Source organism: Marmota flaviventris, chromosome 5, assembly GCF_047511675.1.
Source record: "Marmota flaviventris isolate mMarFla1 chromosome 5, mMarFla1.hap1, whole genome shotgun sequence".
In the NCBI taxonomy this organism is placed as follows: domain Eukaryota; kingdom Metazoa; phylum Chordata; class Mammalia; order Rodentia; family Sciuridae; genus Marmota; species Marmota flaviventris.
In genome coordinates this window covers 145,887,135-145,914,058 of record NC_092502.1, presented here as the reverse complement: position 1 = coordinate 145,914,058, position 26,924 = coordinate 145,887,135, and the positions used below count along the sequence as shown (strand labels likewise).

General features: G+C 37.4%; 1 protein-coding gene and 1 non-coding gene across 3 annotated transcripts; both read right to left on the bottom strand.

Annotated features, from left to right (window-relative positions):
- Positions 1–312: 312 nt before the first annotated feature.
- On the bottom strand, positions 313–24,730 carry LOC114093442 (interleukin-7 receptor subunit alpha). Of its 2 annotated transcripts, XM_071612660.1 has the most exons (8): positions 24,558–24,720; positions 20,469–20,619; positions 12,171–12,328; positions 8,155–8,312; positions 6,266–6,434; positions 5,324–5,417; positions 4,187–4,262; positions 313–3,814 (listed from the first exon to the last, which is right to left on the bottom strand). In XM_071612660.1, exons 1-8 carry the CDS (start codon positions 24,637–24,639, stop codon positions 3,311–3,313), a joined length of 1,392 nt encoding a protein of 463 aa, XP_071468761.1. In that variant the 5' UTR covers positions 24,640–24,720; the 3' UTR covers positions 313–3,310. The 2 variants fall into 2 exon arrangements, with proteins under 2 accessions (XP_071468761.1, XP_071468762.1); XM_071612661.1 differs by lacking the exons at positions 313–3,814; positions 5,324–5,417 and having other exon boundaries at positions 4,183–4,262; positions 24,558–24,730.
- Trnaa-agc (transfer RNA alanine (anticodon AGC)) lies at positions 4,866–4,938 on the bottom strand. The gene has a single exon. It is a non-coding gene; the product is annotated as a tRNA-Ala (tRNA).
- Positions 24,731–26,924: the final 2,194 nt, after the last annotated feature.

Here is a 26,924-nt window from a genome sequence, read left to right as displayed (position 1 = left end):
CCTGTGGTCCTTTCTGCGCAGTCCGGCTGCAGCAAAATAACCGGAGGGTGACAAACAACTTGTGTAGATTGATACAGCAGGAGTGGGAGTTATTGTAGGACCGGAGGGGTATATATACATTCCACACAGCTTATCTTAATTAACATAAACTAGATACAGCAGTCAACCAATAAGGAATTTCCACACTTAATGGCTCGCTGGCGTTACTTCACAAACCACTCCCTCTGCAAAATGCCAGGCACCATTCTTGACTTGTTTACAGACTCTAACATTCCTCTATCTACAGTCTTCACAGAACACAGTACAGTCAGCAAGAGTTCCATAGCATTTAATTAAATATGAGATGGTAACAAACATCTTACATCATCTTACATTTATAGATGTAGCAGTTCTACAAAATGTTAGTAATGCCTGTGAAAATAAACTGTCTAATCAGAGACCTTTGCTGTAGTGAATAATGGATATTTTTAATAACCCTAAAGAAACACCACTAAGCTGATAAAAATGCCATCTCACGGGTATCATTTTCAGGCTCCCCATTATATATTCTCACCATTTTCTTGACTAGTTCCAAGTCTTGCATCACTTTCAGAAGAGCTAAGAAAACACAAGTACACACAACACATCTGAAATAGCCCATACTTGGATTTTTCTGAAGCCAATTCCCATGGAAACTATACTGAACAGAGAGAAACAAAAGCTAGAAAATAGATTGAACAGTCCAGGGCATCCTGGATCTGTGCTTGATCAAATCAGTTGGCTATTTCCCAATTGTCTTTTCCTTTTATGCTATATGGAACTGGCAGTTGACTTTCTGATTTATACATTGTCTCTGACTTGCTTTTCTTTCTTAATGAAAGACGGCATCAGGGAAAACCAATCAGCAATCTAGCATTATATAGTCCTGAATATATAATCAAGCATTAGCAGCAGTTGTGATTATATCATACGTGGATTTTCAATACCTTCAATTACAGAGAGGCACATTAAATGCAAGTTATAACAAAATACCAAACAACATAGAAACAGAGGGTTTTAAAGCTGGAGAAGGACTTTGATGATTTTCTACAGTTATCTTTTCCTTTCTGAAAAAGACTGTCTATTTACATCAGGGATACAAGATTATGATTCCTAGTCCTAGCTCATCATGCAAGTTTGAGAGATTTACCAGTCCTCTCTGTCTTGTGTCCCAATTTTCTCATAAGCCAAAGATAATAATAAATCCTTCAAAGAACCTTTGTGGATATTAGAGATCAAGGTTGGCATAACTTTGTGTGACCTCCTCTTTGAGGCTCAGCTTCCATGTTTACAAAATGTACATATCACCCGTCCACCTGTTGTAAACGTCTTTTGCTATTTATATACCAGGCAGATTCTACTTTTCCTCTATGCAAATTTATGTCATTTTGGTAGCATTTTTCCCTGTCTTCAAAAGAGTGCTTCCAACCTGCCTCTGTTCTAGAATTTTGCAAATAAGCATTTGCTTACAAGCTGTAACCTTTGTTAAATTTTGCATCCTAGGAGGCAGGGACCCATTCTTATGTGTCCTCAGAGCTCCTGTTCCTAACACTCTGGTTAGCACATAGAAGGCTTTCTATAAATGCTTGTCAAGGAGATGAAAGTGAATGATTATAGAAGTATTTTTAAAATCACAGAAACACTGCACAAAATTAAATGGTCATGGTATTTATGATACTGTAGTCATTCCTACTAATGTGGAGGAAAGAAGGGAAAAACAGTTATCAGAAGAATAAAATGGTTTGATATATTAGTAGGCCAATAGTCAGGCCAGTTAATGAGCCAATAGATAGGATTCATTAGTCCACAACTTAAAACCCCCTTCACAGACAGCACGGAACAAACACAAAAATTAAAAAAAAAATAACTCTTAGTTTTCCTAAACAAAATACAAACAGAACAAAAAAGAAAATTCAAAACACAAACAACTATAAACCCTAAACAAAACCCTGAACCCATGTCCTTCACTTCCCTGGGCCACCTCTGCCTTGTGTGATTCCATAGACAGGGTCAGGGGCATGTGGGAGAGGGGTTTGCTGACGTTGTTCAGCTTCCTTGATTTGGTTTGATCTGGTTGTGAGAAATTTATCCAGACCAAGAAAGGAAATGGAACGGATGTCAAATGTTCACATTCTATTCTTCTCCATCCTCAGCGGGGGGCCTCGTCTCCCTAAAGTTCTTGGCAACATCCAGAGCTGTAGAACTGGGAACAATCTGGGCAGGGTCTACACACAGAGAAGGGGGCCATTCCCCAACTCATTGGTAAAATGTCCTACTGTCCAGGGCCAGCAATAGGTTCTTCTGCCATCCTGGATAGTTGGAGTTGGGTGGGGCGGAAAGAGGCTCATGGTCTTGACAATGAACAATAGAAATTCTGGGTTTCAAGTCTATTCCTTCCTGAGCTCATTTTCAGAAAAACAAAATCCAATGGGCATGGCAGCTTTTTTTCTTGCCTTCTTCCCCTTGTTTTGACAGGAATGACAGCCATGATAGTTCACATTGTTCCCCACTGTCTTCCTCAGAGCCATTTACATGAAGGTGATCATGGGTCTAAGTTTGTCTGGATGGTCCCAGTTTATGCTTATTGTTCTGGAGTGATTATTTAATAATTTCCCCTTTCCCTTTCGAAAGTGACCCATGTTGGATAATAAATCATTTAACCCCCCAGTTATTAGTGAGGTTTGCACTCAAGAACAGGGTAATCCCTAGTTAAGAGAAAGGATTGTGGCTCAGGGAGATCGCATCAGACCTTGGCTCCCTCCCCCGACCAAGTGGGCAACTTAGACAAGTTACTTAAACCCTTCATTCTCAATTTTACCATTTATAAAAAAGAGGATAATAAAAAAAATAATTGTACCCACCTCAGGATTATTGTGAGGATGAAGTGAGACAAGATGTGCAGGGCACATAGTGCAGCATTGGATATATAGTAGCATAATAATCAACAATAATATAATATCCTTCCCTTCCTTCCTTCATGCCTCCTTCCCTTCTCCATCCTTTCCTTCATTCTTATTTTTTTCTTTCCTGTTTTTTTCCCCTTAAATAGTTAATTCATTGGGTCATTGAAAACCTAATGTCCAAATCAACATGTTAGAAGAAGAATGTTGTCGCCTCATGTTGAATGTTATGAATCATCTGGTCAAAGTGATGTCTCAAAATTCTGTGGATGATGTAGTGGGGTTAAATTAACTTTGTTCTCTCTGTGCTATGAGGAGGAGTAGAAACTCTTGACTCTCCCTCCGAGAAACCATTGTTAGGTGTAATGGGACAGACTTGGAGTTTTTACTCTTCATTGGTTTCGGTAAAAACTGGACATGGTGACATAGGCTTCTTCTTGATTTGGTCCTAGGGAAGTGAGGATGTGCTGCGCCTGAGCAATTGGGTTCAATGTCAGAATTTCTGATTGGAGAGGAAACGGTGGAGGCAGGGTGCTGTTTGTAGTTCCAGGGCTAAGAAGCAAGCCCTGGTATACAGGAGGCTCATTCTTGCCACCCTCCCTGCAGTCTGGGGACCTGGAGGAGGGGAGTAATGGGGTGGCACATGCACCAACATTCCCAGCCAGGCATCTGAGGGATGAATCTCCTCTGAAAGTTTCTGGGGTAATGGCTGCAATCCTGGAGGGCTGGTTGGGACCATGCACATCCCCACCAAGGTCCTGCTGCTCAGACTCCTCTAGCTGTGGAGGAAGAGTATTCTGCAGAAAGCCTTCCACTTCATCTCTAGATTGAATTCCATCCACTTCGTGAATCTGACAATCCAAAAAGTTTTCGGGATTGAAACTCACATTCAAATTCTGCACAGAAAAAGAGAGAGGCATTAGAATGGCACAGAGCGATGTGCCACCAAATGATTGGTTCAGAGAAATAAATGCCTAAAGGACTTTTTGAAGAGTTTGCCAAATGTTCTTCAGTTGATCCTTTTATTCTGGAGATGCTGGGACACTTCAGGAATTGAAGTGACCACTTGTGGTGCCCCCTAGCTTGAGAACCTTACAAATTCTGAGACATGTAGTTCATTTTGGTTTTCTACCTCCTGGGAGATACACCTAGGATCTTAGAAGGAATCTTATGGGATGTGTTAAAGACCAAAAGTAGAGGTTCAGATATTATTTTCCCTAGAAAATCATTCTTGACAGAGTGCTTCTTTGAGCACCAAAAGCACTTACCTTTTTTGGTTTCTTACACAGTTGTTCCAGAGTCTTCTTATGATCAGGGAGAGTGGGCCATACAATAGGCTTAATCCTGCAATCAGAGGACACTGATATATGAAATGAATGGCAGAGGGAGAAGACACAATAGGCCTTTCTACTTATTCTGAGCCAGGAATCAGAAGAGTAGTTTTATAATTATGCTGTACTTATTGAGTACCATGGACAGAGTATTAAACTCTGTGAAGAGGACATGACCATGAAAGACCTCTGGAAAAGAGCCCTAGAAGGGAGGAATCATGAGGCTAACAATGAGGTGGTAGTTTCAATGTAGTTATAGGAATGAAATTTGACCTGATCATTTATTCCCAATATAGATGTTGCCATCTTATTCCATTTCTTTACTAGCAGTAATTTCTTTTCCCTAAATTTTGTGGAAGTGGGGATATATTCTCAGTTACTTTGGGAAATTGCTTTAAAGTACTGCTTTTCAAATCAGAATATTTGTAATGCCAGGATATGTGCTCCTAAATTGAAAATGTCTTCCTAGAACATTAAGTAAGAACTCAAGCATATTTTAAAAAATCATTTTTATGAAGAAACAACCATGGCTCTTTCTTTTTTTAAAATATTTTTTTTTAGTTGTAGATGGACACAATATATTTATTTATTTATTTATTTATTTATTTTTGTTTTTATGTGGTGCTGGGGATTGAACCCAGTGCCTCCCGCATGCTAGGCAAGCGCTCTACCACTGAGCCACAACCCCACCCCCCATACCATGACTCTTTCATAGGGTAGAATATAAAAATCTCGTGAATTTGAGTGTGGAAAGTAAGGGCCACAAATATTCTGCATTGCCAGGGTTGATGGCTTCAATGCTCCTTAGGAGACCTTGGAGGAAAAGGTTGGGAAACACTGGTTAAAGAATTCTTATTGGGAAGAGAGTTTGCCTTATGATTATTTATGTATTTTTGCCTTTTAGGAAATCAACTGGAAATTTACTATCACCTATAGATGGGAGAGGATACTGGGTGTTATGGTTTCTGAAGTTTCTGCTTCCCCTCTGCCGTTTTCTCAATAATAAGTGGCACTCAAGCTCTGATTGTTTAGGATCCCACATAATCACCCTCTTGATTAGTTAAAGAAAGTTACCTTTTCTCCCATAACACACAGGCTAAGATGACCAACAGAACCACCAAGATAAAACTGACAATGCTGATAATCAGTAAAACAGGATTCATTTCCCCTGAAACACAAGCATAGACAAGGGTTAGTATTCAGTAAGCATACATTGGGATAGATTTTTCAGGATGGTTTGAGTTTATTTAGTAGTGCAGGATTATTTATTATTTTTTGGTAAGTGGTTCTTTAGTAAATAAATTGATGTGCCAGGTTTATGTGGCACAGACTTGGATGACCAGGGCAAGAACATGAGTCACTCGAAATATAAAAGTGATTGAGCATCAAAGATACCACCACTCTTTGCCTGATGCCCACCATCAAGAGGAAGAAGACAAAGCAGAGAGTGATGAGATGAATGTTCATCCTGCAGGTGCAACAAGTTCCAGAGTGAGGATGAGGGCTGGTTTAGTAGAAAACCTCCCCTAACCTCCTAAATGGAAGGTCTATGTTGGTGCTTCAAGCACCTTCCTGAGTCATGTTCTCTGGTTCTTCTGGTCATTATTATCTCCTACATGCCAAGGACATTCTGAAAAGGAGAAGTGAGACAGCTTAACTATCCTGCCTACCTGCCTTAGAGAAAGTTTTCCCTAGAGGGATCTTAGAGACCAGCCATTGGAATCCTAGCCAAAAGTGATAAATGGGAGGTGGTAAGTAGGGATTTTGTTGAGAAATATCAGGAGCTCTCACAAACACCTGAGGCAGTAGCATCAACACAAGCTGTCTCAGTTCTGAGCTATTAAAGACACAGTTCCCCTGTTCCCTTATTCTTCATAGAAGGGGCAAAAAAGGGGAAGGACACCCTCCAGGGGGAGTCCTAAGGTGTTATGTGCAGCAAGTCCATCTCACTTTCTCTCCCACACTTTGACACACAAAGCATTGTAGGGGACAAGGACTTCCTATAGCCATCCTCACCTGCATGGTTGACTTCTGGAGTTCTGAAGTGGGAACTTGGACTCCATTCACTCCAGAAGCCTTCATAATATTCACTATACGGGATGGATCGGACTTTAATCTCATACATTGCATCAGGTTGCAGTTTTCTCTGCAGGAGAGTCAGCTTTGTGTTGGATAAATTCACGTGCTAAGGAGAAAAATGTGCCAATATATTTTTAGGATAGAAAATGAAGTGTTGCCTAGATCTTTCAAATTACTTCAAGTTCAACTCCTTGAGTCACACAGGCACCCTCTTGAAGTTCTCTCATATTTGTCAGACTAAGGAGCTTAAATACATAGAGGGCTCAGCAGCAGAATTAGGGACAGAGAGTGTGAGCTCATAAATGATGCATGAGCAGCCAAAGAGAACAGTGATAGAATAGGTCTTTATACAGGTGGTGATGTCTCCAAGCTTGGGAAGAGGTAGGTCTGTCCCAGGCTACCAGTTCCTCCTCACAATTCAGTATCTTCTTTTTCTTTCTTTCCCCTTTCATGTGGCAAGGGGAGAGGACAGCATAGTTTAGTGAGCAAGATAATATCCTTCCAGAAAGATGATTTTACATCTTGAATAGCAATACAGAGGCAATTGTCTCCCCAAACACTGTGTATTATCCTTAAGCAAGGAAAAATAAAGGAAAGGAAAAATTTGATTGAAAATCTTATTTCATTGTTATTTACATTTACATATGTTGGATTAGTTTTTGTATATTTACTAAATTTACATATTTCTTATATAGGCAATTTTTTCAAATTTTTTATTCATTGTTCTATGGTGATATTTGTCTCTTAATGATTTATAAGAGCTCTTTATATAGATTTTAGTGATCCATCAGCTGTAGATGTGGCAATATAATCCTAAGTTTTAAATTGCCTTGTAATTTTTATTATTGTGTGTTTACATAGATAAGTGTATGATGGAGGGTAGACTTCTGATTTATTTTTTTTCTCCAGACAGCAAACTGATAGTCTTGGAAGCATTATTCAAAATTCTTCCTTTCCCCCAATATTTGTTTTCCATTTGTACGATTTTTAGATGAATAATGGAAAACAGTAGGATTAATGTCATTCAGTCTCTCTCCATGTGTGTATGGGGTGAATAAAAGAAGGGAGCCAGTGTTTGGGGTAGGGAGTATGTTTGTGCAATGTTATTTGCATACTGCAAACAAACAAGGGTGATCCTGGCCTGAGCAAGGAGGGCAGTGGCAGTAAGTAGGCATTCTTTCAGTCCCCAGAAAGAGAAGGCATCCTTAGGTAGTGCTTTAAGATGAACCTAATACCTGGAGTCTTCTACACTTCTTCTACTTCCTTACAATACACCCAGATAGTCCAACCTCAGAAAACCATGAAGAAAGAGGCTAAATAACCATCCAGATAATAAAGAATGAATACTAAGTTCAATGACTAAGACCTCAGACTTGAAAATAAAAAGAAAACAGAGATGAATCTGCCCTTCTTCTCCTTACCTCATCATGCTCCCCAAAATTCTCAAATCAAATGGTGGTCACATCTTCTTCCTAACTATTCAAAGAGTGTTTTGCTTAAGAGTGTGGTACTAGGCATGGCACTTTTTGAGGCCTTTGCATTGTGAGGATCCATTTGGTCTCCATTTATGTGACTATCTAACTGAATTAGAAACATTATAAAGACAAAAATAGAGTAAGGGGGAAAATCAGAGCAAGACAAGGACAGGCTAGGAAAGGTGCATGCATATGGGGCCCAAAGCTGACCCAATATTGGGAGCTTCTTTTGGTAAAGGGTATATTCTGAAAACAAAATTATTAAGACTTTCTGGTGCAAATGTACTTCTACGACAATAACTTATATAACATTTAAAAGTTTTTACTATGAAACATGATTGATCTACATACCATCCAATCCTTTTTATCTTTTTCCTGGCGGTAGGCTATGTCATGCATTAATTGCTTTACATACTTCTTCTTCAAGTGTGATGTATGAAAAGTCACCACAAAGTCATTGGCTTCCTCACGATAGATGACTTTTATGTCAAAAGGAGCCTCAGGTTTAACTGAGTAGGGAAAAAGAAATGAAGTTTGTCTATAAAGTCATCAAGGAAAGAAGGATTATATATATATATAATGTATGTATATAAAACCAGGGATTGATCCCAGGAGAACTATACCATGGAGCCACATCCCCAGCAATTTTTATTTTTTATTTTGAGACAGAGTCTCACTAAGTTGCTTAGGGCCTCTTTGTGTTGCTGAGACTGGCCTTGAACTTCCATCAACCTGCCTTAGCCTCCTCAGATGCTGTTTTTCAAGTGTGCACCATCACATCCAGCCATGATCGTATGAAATATCCACCTACACTGAAAATCATTCTGACCATATGTGGTTCAGTAAGCAGTTAACAAATTAAAGCCATCACTTCTTTTTCCTGGGCTCAAGTCCAGAATCTATCTCCCAGCTACCCTTGTAGCAGGGAGTGACCTGAATGATGAGTGAAAGTGACTGCACCAGCTCCAACCCTGGTACAGAAACACTCTCACCCTCCCCTGTGTGATTCCTGAGTGCACTCCTCTTCCTTCATTTGCATGTGTATATTCAATGATGTAGCTACAGGATGTGGGAAGCCCTAATTATTGCTTAAAGGAACACTCTTCACAAGTTAGGAATATAATTTTGCCTTTGATGTGAGTAAGCAATAGACTTAGGGTGTCAAATATCATATGTTTAGGGTCTTATTTGTTACATCTAGTGCAAATTTCATAACAAAATGTATTCTCTTTACCTTTGGAATATCGGAGAAGGTATTACTAAATATCCTCAAGCAAGAAGTCTCAAAACTCTGGGTTTTCATTCTTCCAGTAAGACTAGGAGATGGCTGGGACCTTTCACCTCATCTTGGCTACACAGAGTGAAGTATCTGCGTGCTGGGCCTTGCTGGTAACTTCAGAGTGGCCTCAAAGCTCTTCTTTGTCAACCTCAGCTGCATTAACTCTGAGCTCCTCTTGGGCCTCTTCCTTTGGCCTGCCTGCCTCACACAGTTGTTCTTAAGATCAAATGTGCTATGTAAGTTTAGCTGCTGGAGGCCGCTAGGGATGATTTCAGGCAGAACAGGTCCAGAGAAAAGTATTGGTTTCCCAGGAAAGCATCAGCATTGGACCTCCTCCTCATCTTTGATGTGAGACTGCTGTGTCTTGGTTTCTCCTTTATTAGAGTCAGGGAATTCAGCTTTCTGAGGATGGGGCCACTACTCCTGCATGAATGACCTGATCCTCTTGTTAATGAGAGGGTGTGTGGACCACTGTGGAGCTCTCTGAGCCAGTCTTGATAAGCCAGGCTCCTGGGCCAATCAAGTAAACACTTGTGGTGGAGTTTGCCCAGATATTCTATTAACTTGTGGTACTGGGGTAACATTGCCTTAGAGGGACTGAAAAACAGATGGCTTCTTCTTTACCCTGGGGACTTTGTAGAAGGGGTACTTTATATTTAACCCTCATCTACACTGTGTAAAGCAAAGATGACCTAGAGAGGTTCAGGAGGAAAGAAAGTGTGTGCAGAGAAAAGCCCCACACCCCCTTACACCTGCCTTCATTCACATTCTCAGCAAATGCTTCTGAGACTAAGGCCCTGCTGGTCACTGTCCCCCAAGGACTCTCCAGACAGCTTTGCCTTTAGCCAAAATGGATCTATGGCCAAAGGAGGAAAAGGTGTTCATTCCCGAAGCAATATCTAAAAAATTAAGTTATTCTTATACAACCTGAACATGTCAATCTATGCTGCCAAGCACAGTGGGAGGCAGAATGCTGTCACTTATTCAGTGTGGGACACCTAAAGGGAAGGATGTAAGAGAGGCAGCTGGTGGTTACAGAGGTGCTTTGGCTCTGGGGCATAATTAGGAGCATTCATTTTAAATTCAGTTAAACTGAAATGTCACAGTAGGAGCTAGGAGAAGATGTAAGTCTTCACCATTTTTCCCTCCTGCTTGCCCAGGAGCACTTTCCAAAGCCCCAAGAAAGACACATCACCCCTTTCTCAGGATCCTGTGTTATCAGCTGTGTACCCACCATACTTCCCATTCCTCCTCAGATGAGAATTGTCAGGTGTGCAGTCTGCTGTTGGGGCTGTGCTGAATGTGGCACTCTTTGGCATTGAGCACATGAGATTTGGATCTGAATGTGGGTGTGCTGTGAGCCTTTATGTGCATGCAGGGACTTGGGTGCTGACATGGCTTTGTATAAGAATGAGCTCTCCCCTGGTGTTGAGCCCTGTGTCAGAAGACCAAGAATCTCTGTCTTTTCTGTCTTTCAAAGATGGCAATTCACATTTGGGATGTAAATGGTGAGCCTTTAAATATGGCGCCATTGTGCACTGCACCAAGTGAATATCCATCCATTTGAGTCTGGTCTCCAAATGACCAAAACCCAGCTGGCTTATGCCTAACTCAGAGATGTCCTCTTGGTATCCTCACCTTAGAGAGTGCTCTCACTGATGTGGCCAATGTTACTGTCTGGACAACGGCACAACCATCTACTAATGTTTCCTTTTCACTATATTTACTCCCACCCCCAAGATAATTGCTCACACATGGAACTTCTGCTTTTAATCTTTATTTTTCCACCTGACTGAAACAAATCTGAGCTAGGCTTGTCACTCTTTCTTATCTCTAATGAGCACTGCTTTCTTACCATTGATTTGCCTTTTGCTCGTGAAAGGTGTCTGAGGAGAGGGAAATAAAGACCTATAGCATTTAAATTCTCTTTCTCTTCAATAATTTTAAACATTTTTATCCATATACATGTTTTTAGCCAATATAAATGTGTGTGTATCTATATATATATATATAGATACACACACATTTTTGTGTGTATATATATATATATACACACACACACACATTTATATATATATCAGTTAATTTTCCACTGTACCAATTCAAATTGCAACTTTACTCAAATCATTCATTTTTAGCAAAATGTAATATATATATTCTATGTCAAATCAGATTTCCCTTGCTTCCCTCCTCATTAAGTCTTTTATGAAGTTGTGGTATTTCTCACATCACTTTGGCTAGGTGATCAAATACCAAGTAAAACTGTCTTTTAAAAGACCTGATTTGAGTGATGCAGCTTACCTTCCATAATGTGATAGGGATCATTCAATCAGTAGAAGGCCTTAAGAACAAACAACGAGGTTTCTTGAAAAAGGAGCAAGTTTGTTTCAAGAAAACAATATAGAAGAAAATCTGCTTGAGTTTTATGCCCTGCAGAAGTTTTACTCAATTCTGTAATATCTGCCCTTCATGTGATTTCCCAGTCTTCTGGTTTAGCCTTCAGATTTTCAAACTTATCACCTTCCACAATCACATACGCCTACTTCTTAAAATTAATCTGTCTCCTATCATCCAATCCTCTACTATCTATCTATCAATCCATCCATCTATTTATCTATCTCCTTATTTATTCTCTTCCACTGGAGAACTATACTAATATTTAATATATATTTACTTTTAAAAATACATGTATAATTAACAAAACACACTAAGAATATGAAGTGAATATAGGGATAATAAGAGAAGGAAGTCAGGAGAAAAGAAGATGAAGAAGGGAAGGACATATGTGGATGAAAAACAGGAGGCTCAGCTACAGTTAGATGCAACATATTGATTTACTCTTCCCTCAGTCTTCGGGAGTTAAACACCATTTCATGGCTCAGCTTGAAGATCCACAGAATTCTCAAATAGAAGTAATTTGTATAAGTGTCAAATTTTTCATTTATTTAAAAAATTGTCTTAAAGAATTTGCTATTGTCTATTATAAATTGTCTCCACAATTGCCCTACTTTAAACACACAGGAAGATCAAACCAGTCTCTACAGGTATCCCACAAAGGACAACCATATTCCCTTATACAGCTGCTTACCTATTTTGACTATATTCACTTCTTGGCAAGTTAAATTCTTCTCTCCAAGCTTCACACATATACTGCTGTTTCCGATAAGTAAAAACTTTTCTGTCTTGATAAAGTATATGTCTTGTAGTTTATTCAAATTGAGGCACTTTATCCCCAGAAGAGAATCACTGTGGAAACAAAAAGGCAATCTGTGTTAATTTAGCTAGGAATTGTGTATCAAAGAGAATAATATTATAGGTATGTTTCAGCTTCCCTCTTCATAGAGATGTGGGTGGGTGAGTGCACACTCAAGAGAGAAAAAGAATAAACTAAATTGAAGTGGATTTCCTGCAGCCCTTATTCTCAATGCTTTACTTAGACATTAGATGAGGATGTACCTGAAATACTTCAATCAGGCTCATGGAAGATAAAGGAAATTCCTATATTTTTTGAAAAACACACACTTTGTTGAGGCAGGAATGAAAATACTTTTTTTTTTTTTGATGTCCTCCAAAAATAATAGAAGTAATGGCTGAGAAACTTTTGACCAAGTGAGCAAACACAGGGGAAGTTAAAGGAAATGCTACAACAGCCTCAAGAGTTATATACGTAAAACCACATACACTTAATGGTTAACTGAAGTGATTTTTGTATGTAATTTTGGTTGATAAACCCCTAAACAAAACAGATCAAGAACAAAAAACAAAGGTATAAATGACCAATATCTGGAATGAACCTGAACTATCACAATAGGCTATGAATTATAAAAAGGAAATTTTAAAATTTATGTCAATACCTGTAATAACTTTGGCATAGTAAAAATTCTTATAAATCCAAGCTAGCAAAACTGATCCACATAGAAACTAATCTGAATGGTTCTAGTTTTTAAATAAATTATGCTCATTATCAATAAACTTCCCTACTAAAAAAACCGCCTATGCTTTGTTTGTAGACAGATCAAGTATATGAGAAAGAAATAGTGCCAGTGTTTCAAATATTTTTCCAGGAAATAGAGATGTTCTTCTTGTCTGTTAAAAGTAGGCAAATTGTGGAAACAATTTACAACAGACAATAGAAAATTGTCTAAGGCAATTTTAAAAAATTCTTTTTTTAGTTGCCAATGGACTTTTATTTAATTAATTTATTTATAGGTAATTTATTTATAGGTATGTTTCCCCTTCAGTTTATAGGTATATCATGCTGAGAATCAAACCCAGGGCCTCACACATGCTAAGTGCTCTACCACTGAGCTACAACCCCAGTCCTGTTTAAGGCAATTTTAAAAAAAAACAACTTATTTTATAAAGATAGCTTAACCATGGTATCAAAACCTGTCAAAAATATTAAACAAAAAAAGAAATCTATAGAGAAATATACCTTAAAAATGTATATGCAAAATTACTCAAGAAAATATTAACATATTGATGTTAACAAATTATGGCCAAGTAAGGGTGAGTCCCAGGAAACCAAAATAGGTTCAATATTCACAGAGAATCAATAATATAGCTTGCCATATTAACAGAGAAAAAGACATAAATAGTCTATTCATCTTCAATAGATGAAGAAAGTATACTTGAAAAAATTATACATCCATTCATGACAAAACTCTCAGCCACCAAGGAATTGAAGGTCACTTCCTCAATTGTAAGGGCATTTACAAAAAAAAAAAAAAAATCTATAGTTTGAAGATCTCTTCCTCAAAAAAAAAAAAAAAACTATAGTTCAGAGCGCATTTACAAAAAAAAAAAAAATCTACAGTTCATAGCATGGTGAAATTGTGAACATTAATTATCCTTATATCAGGACCAGAGATAGGGAAACTCTTTCTTTCTTTCTTGTTTTTTTTTTTTTTTGGTACTTGGAATAGAACTTTGGACTCAGGGGCACTCTACCACTGAGCCATATCCCCAGCTCTATTTTGTAATTTATTTAGATATAGGGTCTCACTGAGTTGTTTAGTTCCTCACTTTTGCTGAGGCTGGCTTTGAACTCTCAATCCTCCTGCCACAGCCTCCCTAGCCACTGGGATTACAGGCATGTGCCACCATGACTGGCCCTTTCTACATTTCTATTTAATAGTAGAACTTATGAACTGGGTTTGAGCCGGTTCATAAGACAAGAGAACCAAACAAAAAGAATCCTGATTAAAAAGAAAAAAAAATCTTTAATTTGCAAAAAGCATATTTGTTCACATTTAAAACTATAAACAACCTCCAATATACCTATAGGAACTAATAAATTCATCAAGGCCATTAGACAAAAATTGATTCTATTTCTGTAGGTTAGAATGAAATATTGGAAAATGAAGTTTAAAGTGACAGTTCCATTTATAATAGCAATGAAAACATAAAATACTTAGAAAAAAATTTATAAAAGTTGTTCAAGGTTTTGCATGGGAATACAAAACATGGCTGAGAAATATTACAGGAAACATAATAAATGGAGAGGTATGCTGATGGGTTAGTAAATTCAAAATTGATAAAATAGAATTTTCCCTAAATTGGTCTAAATGGTAGTAATGAAAATCTTAGAAAGAATTTTAAAATATTAATAAGTTGATTCTAAAACTTATGTGGAAATACCAGAATCTAGAATAGCCAAAGTAAAACTGAAAACAAAATAGAACAAATATGGATGATTCAGAGCACTTCATTCAAACTTTCTAAAAAAATCTGTGGTAATCAGAAAAATGTACTACTGACACAAAGGCAGATAAATTGATAAATAGAAAGAACAGAGAGTTTAAAATAGAATCCTACGCTCAAGTATAAGGTTTACTGATGTTAAATACAGAAACCCAACAAATTCAGTGGGAGAAGGGAAAATCTTTTCAGAAAATTGCCCTGAAATAACCAAGTAAATTTATGGAAAATATGGACCTTACTTCCACACAATTATATAAAAATGATACATCTACAGGTGAAGGCTAGAACTGAGAAATATTTAGAAGAAAACCAAAGAAAATAACTTTCCAATTTTGGGAGTAGTGAGGACAGAAAAAGCATTAAACAGAAAAGAGAAAGATATTATAAACTTCATCAAAATAAAGAGCTTTTGCTTACTAAAATACACAATTGAAAAGAATCAGGGTGGGGTGGAGAACACCTGTAATCATAGTGACATAGGAGGCTGACAGATGGGTCACATGGTTCAGGTCAGCCTGGTAACAGAGTGAGATCCTGTCTCAAAAAAAAAAAAAAAAAATAAGGAAAGAAAAGGTCTGAGGATGTAGTTAAGTGATAAAGAATTCCTGGGTTCAATTGCCAGTAACCACGCACACAAGAAAGAAAAAAAAATGAAACAACAAGCTTCAAGCTAGCAGAAAATAGTTGCAATTCATCTATCTGACAAAAGAATTATACCCAGAATATACATATAAAAGAAAAGAACGGTAATATATCTATAATATATATATATATATATATATTAATTAGCTTAATAGTGGTGATTATTTCACAATAGATATATGTACCAAAAATCAACTTATATACTTCAATATCCTAAATCTGTAGCAGGTTTCTGGAATTTTTAGAATTTAGGAAGAATCCAAAATCGTATTCTTAGCTCACTGCCACTTTTCAGAGAATAAGATCCATGGGCAATGGGCAACAAAGGACAACCATATGACTGTCTTGTGAGGCTGAGCAAACTTTTAGTGGGTCTGAACTCCTGAAGCTGGAAGTTGCCCCATAGAGATGTTAAAAGTAGGCAAATTGTGGAAACAATTTACGCAGACAACAGAAAATTGTCTAAGGCAATTTTGAAAATTTCTTTTTTTTTAGTTGCCAATGGACCTTTATTTATTTATTTATTTATTTATTTATTTATTTATTTGTCATGCTGAGTGTTAAACCCAGGGCCTAATGAGTTATTTATTTATTTATTTATTTATCATGCTGAGAATCAAACCCAGGGCCTTACTGGTAAAGTAAATGAGAGAAGGACCTTATACTAGTACGTAGGATTCTATTTTAAACTCTCTGTTCTTCCTCTTGATCAATTTATCTGTCTTTGTGTCAGTAGCACATTGTTCTGATTACCACAGATTTTTTTAGTAAGTTTGAATGATGTGCTCTGAATCATCCATATTTGTTCTATTTTTGTTTTCAGTTTTACTTTGGAAGGAAAGTCCTGCTGAGAGGTAAAATAAACCCAGCAGATTAGAAGAGGCAGTGTGTTTAGTGATGTTGACCTTCAATTCAGGTGATTGAAGGAAATAATTTCTCTGTGAGTAGTCCTCCTCAATGCAATCCAGTCTAACTCAATAGAAACAATTTACTTGGCAAATTTTGGGGGGAGGTACTGGGGATTGAGCCCAGGGAACTATACTACTGAGTTAATCCCCAGCCCTTTCATTTTCTAATTTAAGACAGGGTCTTGCTAAATTGCCTGAGTCTCACTAAATTGCTGAGGCTGGTCTTGAACTTGTGATCCTCCTGCTTCAGTCTCCTGTGTCTCTCAGATTACAGGCATACACCACCATGTCCAGCCTTGAAACAATTTACTTGATTGTTAAAGCAATTTATTTGATGTGTTGCTTGAGTTATGATCTAGAGTGATCTGACTGTGAAAATTATGCACACAGGAAAGAGTGGGGGTCCAAAGAAAAATGATTATAGAGTCTAATCTGGTAAAGTAACTGAGAGAAGGACTCCTACTTCAGGACTGAACTATGTTCTAATTCATCACAATAACCACTGCTCCATATGTGGCTCTTCAACACTTGAAGTATGGTTAGTTCAAATTACAATGAGATCTGAGTATAAACTATATACCAGATTTTGAATATTGAGTTTAAAAGAGAACGTAGAATATCTCACTAATATTTGTTCATATTGATTATATGTTGAAACCACAGCATTTCAAATATACTGAGCTCAATAAAACATATTGTTAAAATTAATATTTTACCTATTTCCTTTTCCTTTTTATAAATGTGGTTACAAAAATGTTAAATTATTGATGTGGCTCACAGATTTCCACAGTGCATTATATTTCTGTTGAACAGAACTATTCTAGGGTATTTGGGGTAGGGTTGGAGGAAGAAAGAATATAACAAATGCCAAAGTCGCCCTACAGACTGGTGAAATTGATGCTCTAGGGCCTTCCAAGGGAAAGTCAACCCTAATCCACTAGCACAAATTTTCTTGTTCTGAAAGCAAGGAGAGACTTCTGGAGATCATGTGATCTGATTTTTTTTCACCTCACCATCATAATTCTATAACTCCTTCAAAATTGCATAGTTCAGTACAGGTGATGCATTTCTTCTGTTGATACTAACAGATATTTGCATGCAAATATTGAAAAAAGCAAATTAAAACCAAACCCAAACAAAACCTGTAGCTTTCATTCCTCAAATGGCGCTAAAAGACAGAATCTAGCTCAAAAACATTAAGCAATTTTGAGAGTTAGTATAACTTATTTTGCAGATGTCTAAATTAACAATCCTTGACAGATATCAATAGTTAAACTTTAGATGATCAGGGTGCAGCCTGCCACTGTGACAGTAATTGATGAGAACAAACAGTGACATATTTGAAGTGGTATTTGTAGGTGGTGTTTTGAAGTGATTATTGTGCCCTGAGAATCTGGAAATAAAGAAAAGTAAAATCACTTTGGGAGGGCAGACTGTGAAAATTATGCACACAGGAAAGTGTGGGGGTCCAAAGAAAAACTATTATGGAGTTTGGTCTGGTAATGTCAATGAGAGAAGGGCTCCTACTTCAGGACTGAGATTAAATCCCCCATTAAAAAATACAAAGAATTGCATGGAGACATAAACCAAATACCTCGAGTCCTAAAATCAACAAATTCTATATCTATTTCTATGTGAACAACCCTTTGATCATATCTTTATGAAAATAGAACCACACTCTAAGATTAAGCACCACTTACAGACACCTGCCATGTAGGTCCTTATCCCTATGCAAGAAAATATTCATGAGAGAGCCTAAGTGACTCCTGTCACACAGCTAGTTCAGTGTTGCTGTTGGGATTCTGTCCTAGGCACCACTATCTAGAGCCTCTGCTTTCCCACTCAGTCACCAGAGATCAGGCTAGAGTGACTAAAAGACTTTTCAGGATCTACCTGCTTCTTCATGCCAGTAAAAGTAGATATATATTGATATACCACCTACTGGGCCTCTTAGTCCTTTAACCTTTACCTCAATACCAACTCCTATAGGTTCTGAGTCCTGTATGAATCTTTAGATCTTTATGAGAGTTGCATCTGTCAATGTGAACTAGTCAATTTTCATGCTGGTACTGAGGCACTGTGAGCTTGGTTAATCCAAGCCCATGCCTGAGATCAGATCACTGAACAGTAAGTCAATCAGTTTCTCAGTCTAGGAAAGTAGTGGCCACACCCAGGGCAGGTGGTAGACCCATTGCCTTCTGAAAGATGGCACCTGGCATCTACCAACAATTCCACAGGTATAAGAACATCAGCATGTACCATTGTCAGTAAATACCAATTTCTTTTTAATAAATCATATTAACTGAAAAAAATGCTACAAAAATAGTTTAATTGTGGAACATAAACTTAGCTTGACCCGTAATACACCACTGTTTTCCTGATTCTCAATGTCTTCACTTAACTTTAGAGGTGCACTAATCTATAGCTTCAGGTGTAGATACTTGTTAAAAAATTGGCTGCTCACTTAGCACTACTTTATTTACTTAGGAGTTTGTATTATTTACTGTTTCCCATTCATGTCTTAAGATAATCCCTTCCCAACTTCAATACCTGAGTTCAACTGGAAAAGCCAAATGCAGGCTGTGGACAGGCAAAATCAAGAGACTTATTGAGGGCAGTGGTCAGGTTTGCTTAAGTGGGCAAGGAAGTGTTCAGACACTGAGTGAAAGTGGATAGGATGGTCAGCCTGGAGTGGTTAAGAGAAATCAAGGTGTTCACAGCAGCCCACCAAGTAACTGGTTGGAGCACTGAAAGTTAAACCTCTGTGGTAGAGTTTTGCCCATAAAAATGAGCATATCATTTGAATAAACAGTTTGGCTGTTTTAGCATAGTCTAATTGTGGCACAGATTCTGGACTTTGTAGGTTCTTTCTCTCTCTGTAGAGTGTTTTAGCAGTGAACTAATAAGAGCATACTGAGAATACTGCAAGGTTTTCTAAGTCTGTGACCATATTTATCCAATGACTTCTTAAATAGATTCAGGAAGTACCCATAAATTAAAGTAAGATAAATTTCAGAGTTTATCTTGACTGTATACATGGTAAGAGACTGCCTCAAGTATGTATTTTTTTTTATGCTGGGGGGCTTTTTTTTTTTTAAACCAAAGTATTTTTTAATTAATGCAACATAATAATGCATAATAGTGTAGTTTGTCATTACAGATTTATATATGTACACAATATAATAATGTAATTTGGTCATTTGAGTCTATACATTTAAAAACTCTCCTTTACTACTGATGAATCTTGAATTACTTTCCTCACTAGGAAGCTAAAAATTAGGTCATGTGATATGAATTTGGAGGTAGCCACAAGTCAGAATTTCTCATTAGAGTTTTGTTTTGTTTTGTTTTCAAGTCACAGAGATAGTAACACTCAATCTTAGGAGATGACTTTTTGGGGAGGAAGAAGATTAAGTTCCCTGGGCTCCTTTCCTACTTTCAAACGGAAGCCTTTTGAATCCAAAAGCCAAAGTTATTCCTGTGGATTTTGGCAAAATTTACATTGAGTAAACCATCTGATGTCAAACTGTGTCAAGAGGATGAAAGTGTACATTCACAGAATTATGATTTAATTTCTAATCCATCACTCATACTGGGTGATCACTCTGAAGGCTGTATGTGTTTTAGACTGTTTAATCACCCCCAACTTCCTATGAGATTGGTTACCTTAATTTTTTTGGTGAGGAAACTGAGGCTTACATAAGTTATATAACTTGTTCCAGGTCAAAAAGTTAGTAAGCACTGGTATTGGGATTAGGAAGCAGGCAATTTCACTGCAGAAAGCAACTTGAAGATAGTAGACTGCTTCACATTGGGCAAAGAGATTTTTTTTGAAAGCAATATTCTAGAGGAAGCAGGATTTAAGTTCTGGTGTGGAGTTTGGAGGAATAAGGAATCTGCAAGATCCACAGCATTATTTCCTGTTTTCTTGGAACCTGACACATGAACAGTAAGCACTGCTTTGCTTCATTCTATCAGGAAAGGAAGGCATTTGAGGAGGCTTTTGGAAATTCCTTAGACTTTAATATTTGATGATAAATGGTGAGACATTCTTTGTTTTTCAAGGAATGAAAAGAACTCATGGAAAGAGAGAGGGCTTTTCTTCTAAGCACTACAGAAACCAGGTTTCTCACCATATTTCAAAGTTCAAATTGGTGCTGTTGATGTCTGGGTTGTCAAAAGCACAGGTTAGCGAGTGCAGGGGTCCATCCACTTCCAACTGACTATAGCATGAGAATGACAATAAGAGTGAGTTGTCATCTGGCTCTGCATCTTCCACATCTCCTGGGGAAGGACAATTATGCAGCTGTTAATGAGGCCAATAGATGCATCCTCTTAATATATGGCATGACCTTAGTAAAATGACAGACTTTTGTGGGAGACATGAAGGAGTGATAGGATTTTTTTCTAAAGAAGGAAATTCCAAAGGCAAAAACAAGATAAAAATTTGAAACAGAAACGAAAATCCAATATACAGAGTTTTCTATGAAAAAAAAATTCCTTACAGTTAATGACTTCCAAATATTTCTAAATATTTTAATCATGGAATCAGTATATCATAAAACTATGATGCAGTAAACAGACTATTTCTTTTATTTTAACTTATAGTTAAAATATAAGAATATTTTATATCTTATATTTGTTACATTGAAAAAGTTCTCAAAATGAGATACTATACTACCACCATTCATGTGTTTCTTAATCTAACCTTTGACTTTATTACTATCTTCATTTATTTCCTCCCAAGAATTTTTTTTTCAAATGAAAAGATGAAGGCTATCTTATGGTTAGAAGTTCACTCTTTTAAAGGGTTTCTTTTTCTTTCACCAAAAGGCATCCCAACTAAAGGTAGTATTGGCATCTGCATTGTGAGACAATTTAAGGCAATTTGTCTTAACCCACTGAACAAGGCAAACGTGACTAGAAAATTAGATCCTGTAACTGCTATGCCTATTGCCTTTTTTCTTACAGATTATTTTCTTATTCATAGTGTTTCTTAGAGATATTTGCAAAATTCTGGAAGAGAGTTGGGAACCAAAAGATTTTTTTTGTAGTTCCTTTTGGAAAGCACAATCTGACAGACAGTTGATGTCCTAAGCTAGCTCTTGGACCCTAGGACTCAATAGATACTTTGTATGCATATTTCACCATATTTAATAGAAAAGTGAGGCTAGAGAACTCTACCACAAAATATACTTGCGCTAAGACCTGGGGAAATCCAGTTATCAGAGCCATTCCCAGAGTGACCAAGTGTGAGTGTACGACTCAGTTATTTTACTTAATTGTGCTAGAAATTTGATGCCTCTATGGCTTTAAAATCCATTCAGACTCTACCAAAATTGAGCCTTGGTAGATAGAGTGTGAGAGGTCACGAGCTGATCAAACTGTACCCTCTCTACTTAAATAACCCAGTAGCTCTGTGGGGAAAATTAACCATCTGGCTAGGAATGGACCAATCAGGTGAGTGACAGGTCTGTTCAGGCCAAGAGACCAGTCGCCAACAGCCAGCTAGACAAGAGCTGTGGGTACTGCTCACCACCCCAGGCATATACCTTTCTGAACATCCCCAGAGTCTGCCCAGTTCACAATTCTAACAACAGCAAGGGTCCTACGTCATTTCATCAGACCATAGTCCTCCTCCTGATGACAATGCTAAGCAGTGATGTGGTTCACCATTTAGGGCTTGCACTCCAGACCATGATCATTTCTAATTTCACAGATGTCTCCTTCCCTGAGAGCTGGCCCCTTTCTACATGAAATGGCTCTGGGTGGTTTGAACCTACTTTTATAGGCAGTTTTCACACTGTCTTGATCTTTTTTCTCTTTGGTCCTTCCACTATTTCTATACAATAGAACATATGTCACTGTTTGGATTCAGACATCCTGGGGTCAGGTTTGTTTCTAATTTTTCAATATACAAGATAAGCCAGAGAGAGCATACACTAGTAACTGACAGGCACCAGTCAGGACTTCCACTGACCTCACACATCCAGTCTGGCTAAGGGAGGTTTATCATATAATATACCCACAATATACAAATCACTGCGCTTACAGATTACAGTTTTTCCTTCACTTAAAGTGACTATGTTTTAAGACAGAACTCATTGGCTATTTAATTGAGTGGGATTGCTTTGTAACCACCACCACCACCACAACAAAACATCTCCTTCAATGACTTGTAAAATTGCATGGTATTTGGCAGAGAAAATGTTCTTGATAGGAATTTTAAAATTTTTAGGTTAAAGCAGTGTACGTAAAAGCTAAAACTTTTGGTGTCATTGATGCACAGATGTGATTTTAACTCTGTCTAGTCTGTGTAGCTGTGGTCTCTGTCAGGTCACACAATCTCCCTGAGCCTTCCTGTACTGATATGTGGGCTTATGTTGTAGGAGTCACTGAATGGATCAGAACACTGTAATCACTCATTAAGAGTTAATTGTGCCAGTGTCATATTTTTGGAGAACAATAATTAGAATTTTGATTCTGAAAATATACATAAAACTTTTGGAAAATTCTTTTGAAAAAACATGTAGTGGTGTTATCATTATGGTTTTGAAATTACACAGAACTTTAATAGAAGGAATTAATCTAATTTTCCTTTAATGCTCAAATATTAATATTATTAATACTTAAATATTTAAGTATCTAAGGATATATATTAAAGTTTTCTAAGCATTAAAAGTGAACTTTTTTGGACTATGTATTATAGGCAAGGTAGTGAAACTTGAAGACTTCTTCCTACTAAGTGGAAGTAGCTGATTAACAATTTAAATGGTTTGGACTTTTAAAAGTATCCTTTTGTATCTTGATCACCCTTGAGGTTGTCAGAAAACTAACTTGTCTTTCAAGAAAGAACAGCTCATTATTTTGTGAATTCTTTACATTTCAAAATGGCAAATATTTTGATATGATCATGTAGTTGGATGGTTATAGATCTAAAAAAAATCTGAAATTAAGAAGTTGAAGTGAAAATTCAGCTTTAAGTTAGAGTTTTTATTTCTTTGTGAAAACAGATGGCCACCAAGAAGAGATTTAAGGCTTGCACTTTAGACCACAATCATTTCTAATTTCATAGATATAGATGTAATAGTGGAATATATTGCATCAAAGTCTTCATGTAAATTCTTCATGTTTTCCACAGTGTTCCTTGGACCTTGTGCAAACTCAAGGGAACATCCTGTGTAGGCTAATGATCATCCCTCATAACTGGTCACGCTGTGAAAATGTCACCCCTGTGACTCTTCCCTTAATGAGAAAATGCAAGGGTTTTCCATCCTTGACAATTACTAAGTAAATTGACTCAAAATAGCTAAACCAAGGAAGCATGACTAAGGAAACATGACCAGAAACATCTGAGTCATTAGGTTGATATATTGATATTGTCTTTAAGGAAAATACTTTTCCTTACAGAACATACTTTTTAAGTGAAAGAATTTAATTGGGAAAAAAAAATTGGTGGCCCAAGTTCCTGGGTGTTCCCTGCTGTTGGTAGACAATTCCATCTATACTTTTGTTGTCATTACAATGTATTTATTAAGAAGCCAGAATCTGTTTGTAGGTGTTGAGCACTTTTGGCATTCCAAAGAAAATTATTCCATATGATTAAATTATTGAACATGGAGGCAATTATGTGTATTTCAATGAGCCAACACACTCAGATCTGTATGTTATTCACTAAGAATCTAAATGAATCTGTCAAGCCAAAGTATTTTGAGGAAATGTTCCCATGTTTTTGGTTGAATACTACGTTCTAGACACTGAGGTGTTGTTGATATAGCACTGGTCAATGCAGACAAAGCTATTGTCTCTGTATATTATATTTCAGGAAAGTTTATGCTTTGGGAAACTCTTAAAAAATAAAACCAAACAAATTCAGCTCAATATCCTGACAAATTAAAATCATCTAAGTGATATTTTAACAAGCCTACTTGTAGTATCTACAGCAGTGTTCTAGGAACAGAGGCATGGCATCAATCAACATTTAAGATATGTGTTTTGAGATTCAACACATTCCTTCTTAACAATTCTGAAGCCTTTTATGCCACCCACAGTATCATCCCCACACTGGTGGGAGAGCATACAACAAGTTCTTGAGCGCCATACCAACCCAGTGCCCAGTTCAGGTTTGTCAGGGAACTGAGTAACCTGAAGCATACTCTAGAGATGATGAGAAATCCTTAAAAAAAAAAAAAAAGAAAAAAGAAAAGTAAGAAATGACTCACCATTCTGTGCATAGCCACTTTCTCCAGAAACGGCTTGAAGTAAATAGAAAACCGTACCAAGAGCTGTACTTAGAATTGTCATTCTGAGAGACAGGAGAGGAGAGAGCTGAAGTGTGAGGCTGTGTGTACAAATGAATGAGAGAGAAAGAGGTTGAAGAGGTCCACAGCTCTATACTTACTTAACCACAGACAGGGGGAAGTATAAACACAGCATAAAAGAAGTCCAATGCTAGGAACAGGAAGTCTGAGTAAAAGTAGAGCTGCTGATAGCAGAGACAGAGGAAACAGAGAAAGAGGGAGGGCATTTCAAGTAACTGCACCTCTCTGGATTCCTTGCAGGCCCAGGCTCACTGTGTTTAGTTTGGAATAAGGTGGTAGGTTTCACAGCTACACTCAAGAGATCTAGACCTAAGTGATCCTCAGTTAAAAGAATCACAATCCAAAAATCTAAACCCACAAATCTAATCAATCGATTATTTGAGGTGAGTTTTGATTTAAAGAATGATTCTGCACTTTATAATTTGTTGTGGTTTTATTTTGAAAGCCAACCTCTAGGTTTCCCAAGAATATGATTTTCTGTTTTGTTCTCCGTGTATCCCTAGTACTTATCCATATTTTGCCCCTTATACTAAGCATTCAATAATTATTAATTTAATGCAAATGTTGGTGAATTATGGCCTAACACCTGTTTTTGGCCCAACACCAAATCTGGCCCAATGTCTGTGTTCATGAATAACATACCAAGATGGTACAACACATTTGTGCAATGTCTATAGCTGATTTTCTGCCACAGGGGCTGAGTTGAGGAGACAAGACAGAGACTCTATGATATAGTAAAATCTTTTCCATGTGACTGTTTATGGAAAATCTGCCAGTCTCATTAAAAAGACAAAATTGTTACTTTCTTAGTGTATTTAAATGGGGTTCTATTTGGAAAAATCTGATTTCCACACTACATCTCAGGAATGTAGAGTACATACAGACCATGCCAGTACCTATGTATACAGGGCAGCAGCCTAAGACAATGAGATAGCTAGCTCAGATTCTCCCAAAACTTGTATGTCAATCAAAATCATTCCCAGTTTGGCCTCATGGTTAAGGTGGTGGTATTTGTAAAGTCTGGCTCACTCCTTAGTAATTGTTGAATAGTTTTTTTTTAAGCCAATTATCAGGATTACTACCAGGCTGATAGTAGTCCTCTCTGTAAAGCACAGACTGTGACTCCTGGAAGACATACTTCTGCTCATATCTTCATAGGAATCATGGAACCTGCATTCACTCATAAAGCAACTGGGCTTCACAGTTTTAGAAAGAAACTATAAGGCTGTCAGATGGTGAGTCTAGAGAAGCTGAGTTATAAACTTCTGTCTTGATTCCCTGTTGTTGGTAGATTGGTTCCATTGGCCTGTAAAAATGGCTAAGTTAATAGAGATTAAAAACATCTCCCAGGGTGGGAAGCCAATTAGAGTTTATGAAAACTGAATGACTTAGTCAGTTTCATCATTGTAGTTATCGTGACAATCTAATAAAATGAGAAAAGAGTCGGTGGGGTGTTTATATCAGTCTAGAGTCTCCTCTTCAGTTTTGAGGCAGACTCAGAGACACATGGTCTGCATCAGTTTTAGTGCATGCTCCAGACACCACACCCAGGGGGGATTTCAGAGCAAGAATCCAGCTGAAAGGGACATAGCCCATCTCTCCCATCTGTTTGGGCCTTCTTTTGGTGTTTCAAAATACTTCCCTAAAACAAATAAAGAGTGATAATGCTTTTTATAATCATTTGTGTCCTCATGTCTAATCTTGTTTAGAATATTTGGTTAGAAGAATTTTAAGTAAGCTTTATTCATAAATATTGGTAGATGTTATGTACTCAGCTGAATACCCTCTTTAGAAAGCTCTAGTTGCAAATTCTCATGAACTAAGCGAATGTTCAAGGATACATCACAAACTCTGTCTGCTCACCAATCCAGATGTCATAAATTGTTCCTAGATTGTCACTTAGTGGATGAATAATTGGGTGATGTCTCTTTAAATTCTCTTGTTTATCATTTAAGTGGACTATCATTTTGATTGTATCTCTTTCCTTTAGTTGTGAAGATGTAAAAGAACAAAGTGAAGACACAATATTTTGGTACAGCATGTGCTAGTTTGCTCAGGGGATTTCCACTGGTGTGCTCACCCACTTTGGGTGGGGCGGGAGATGGTGAACGGGCCTCAGAGAGAAACCTAAATTCAGCATGTGGCGCTCCACGGACAATGAGAAGGGTCACCAATCCTTCTAGAATCAGACTGTGGGGGATGGCAGACAAGAATGGTGCCTTCTCTCTTTCCTCACTCATCTTGTTGGTCCTTTGAAACGTGGAAAAG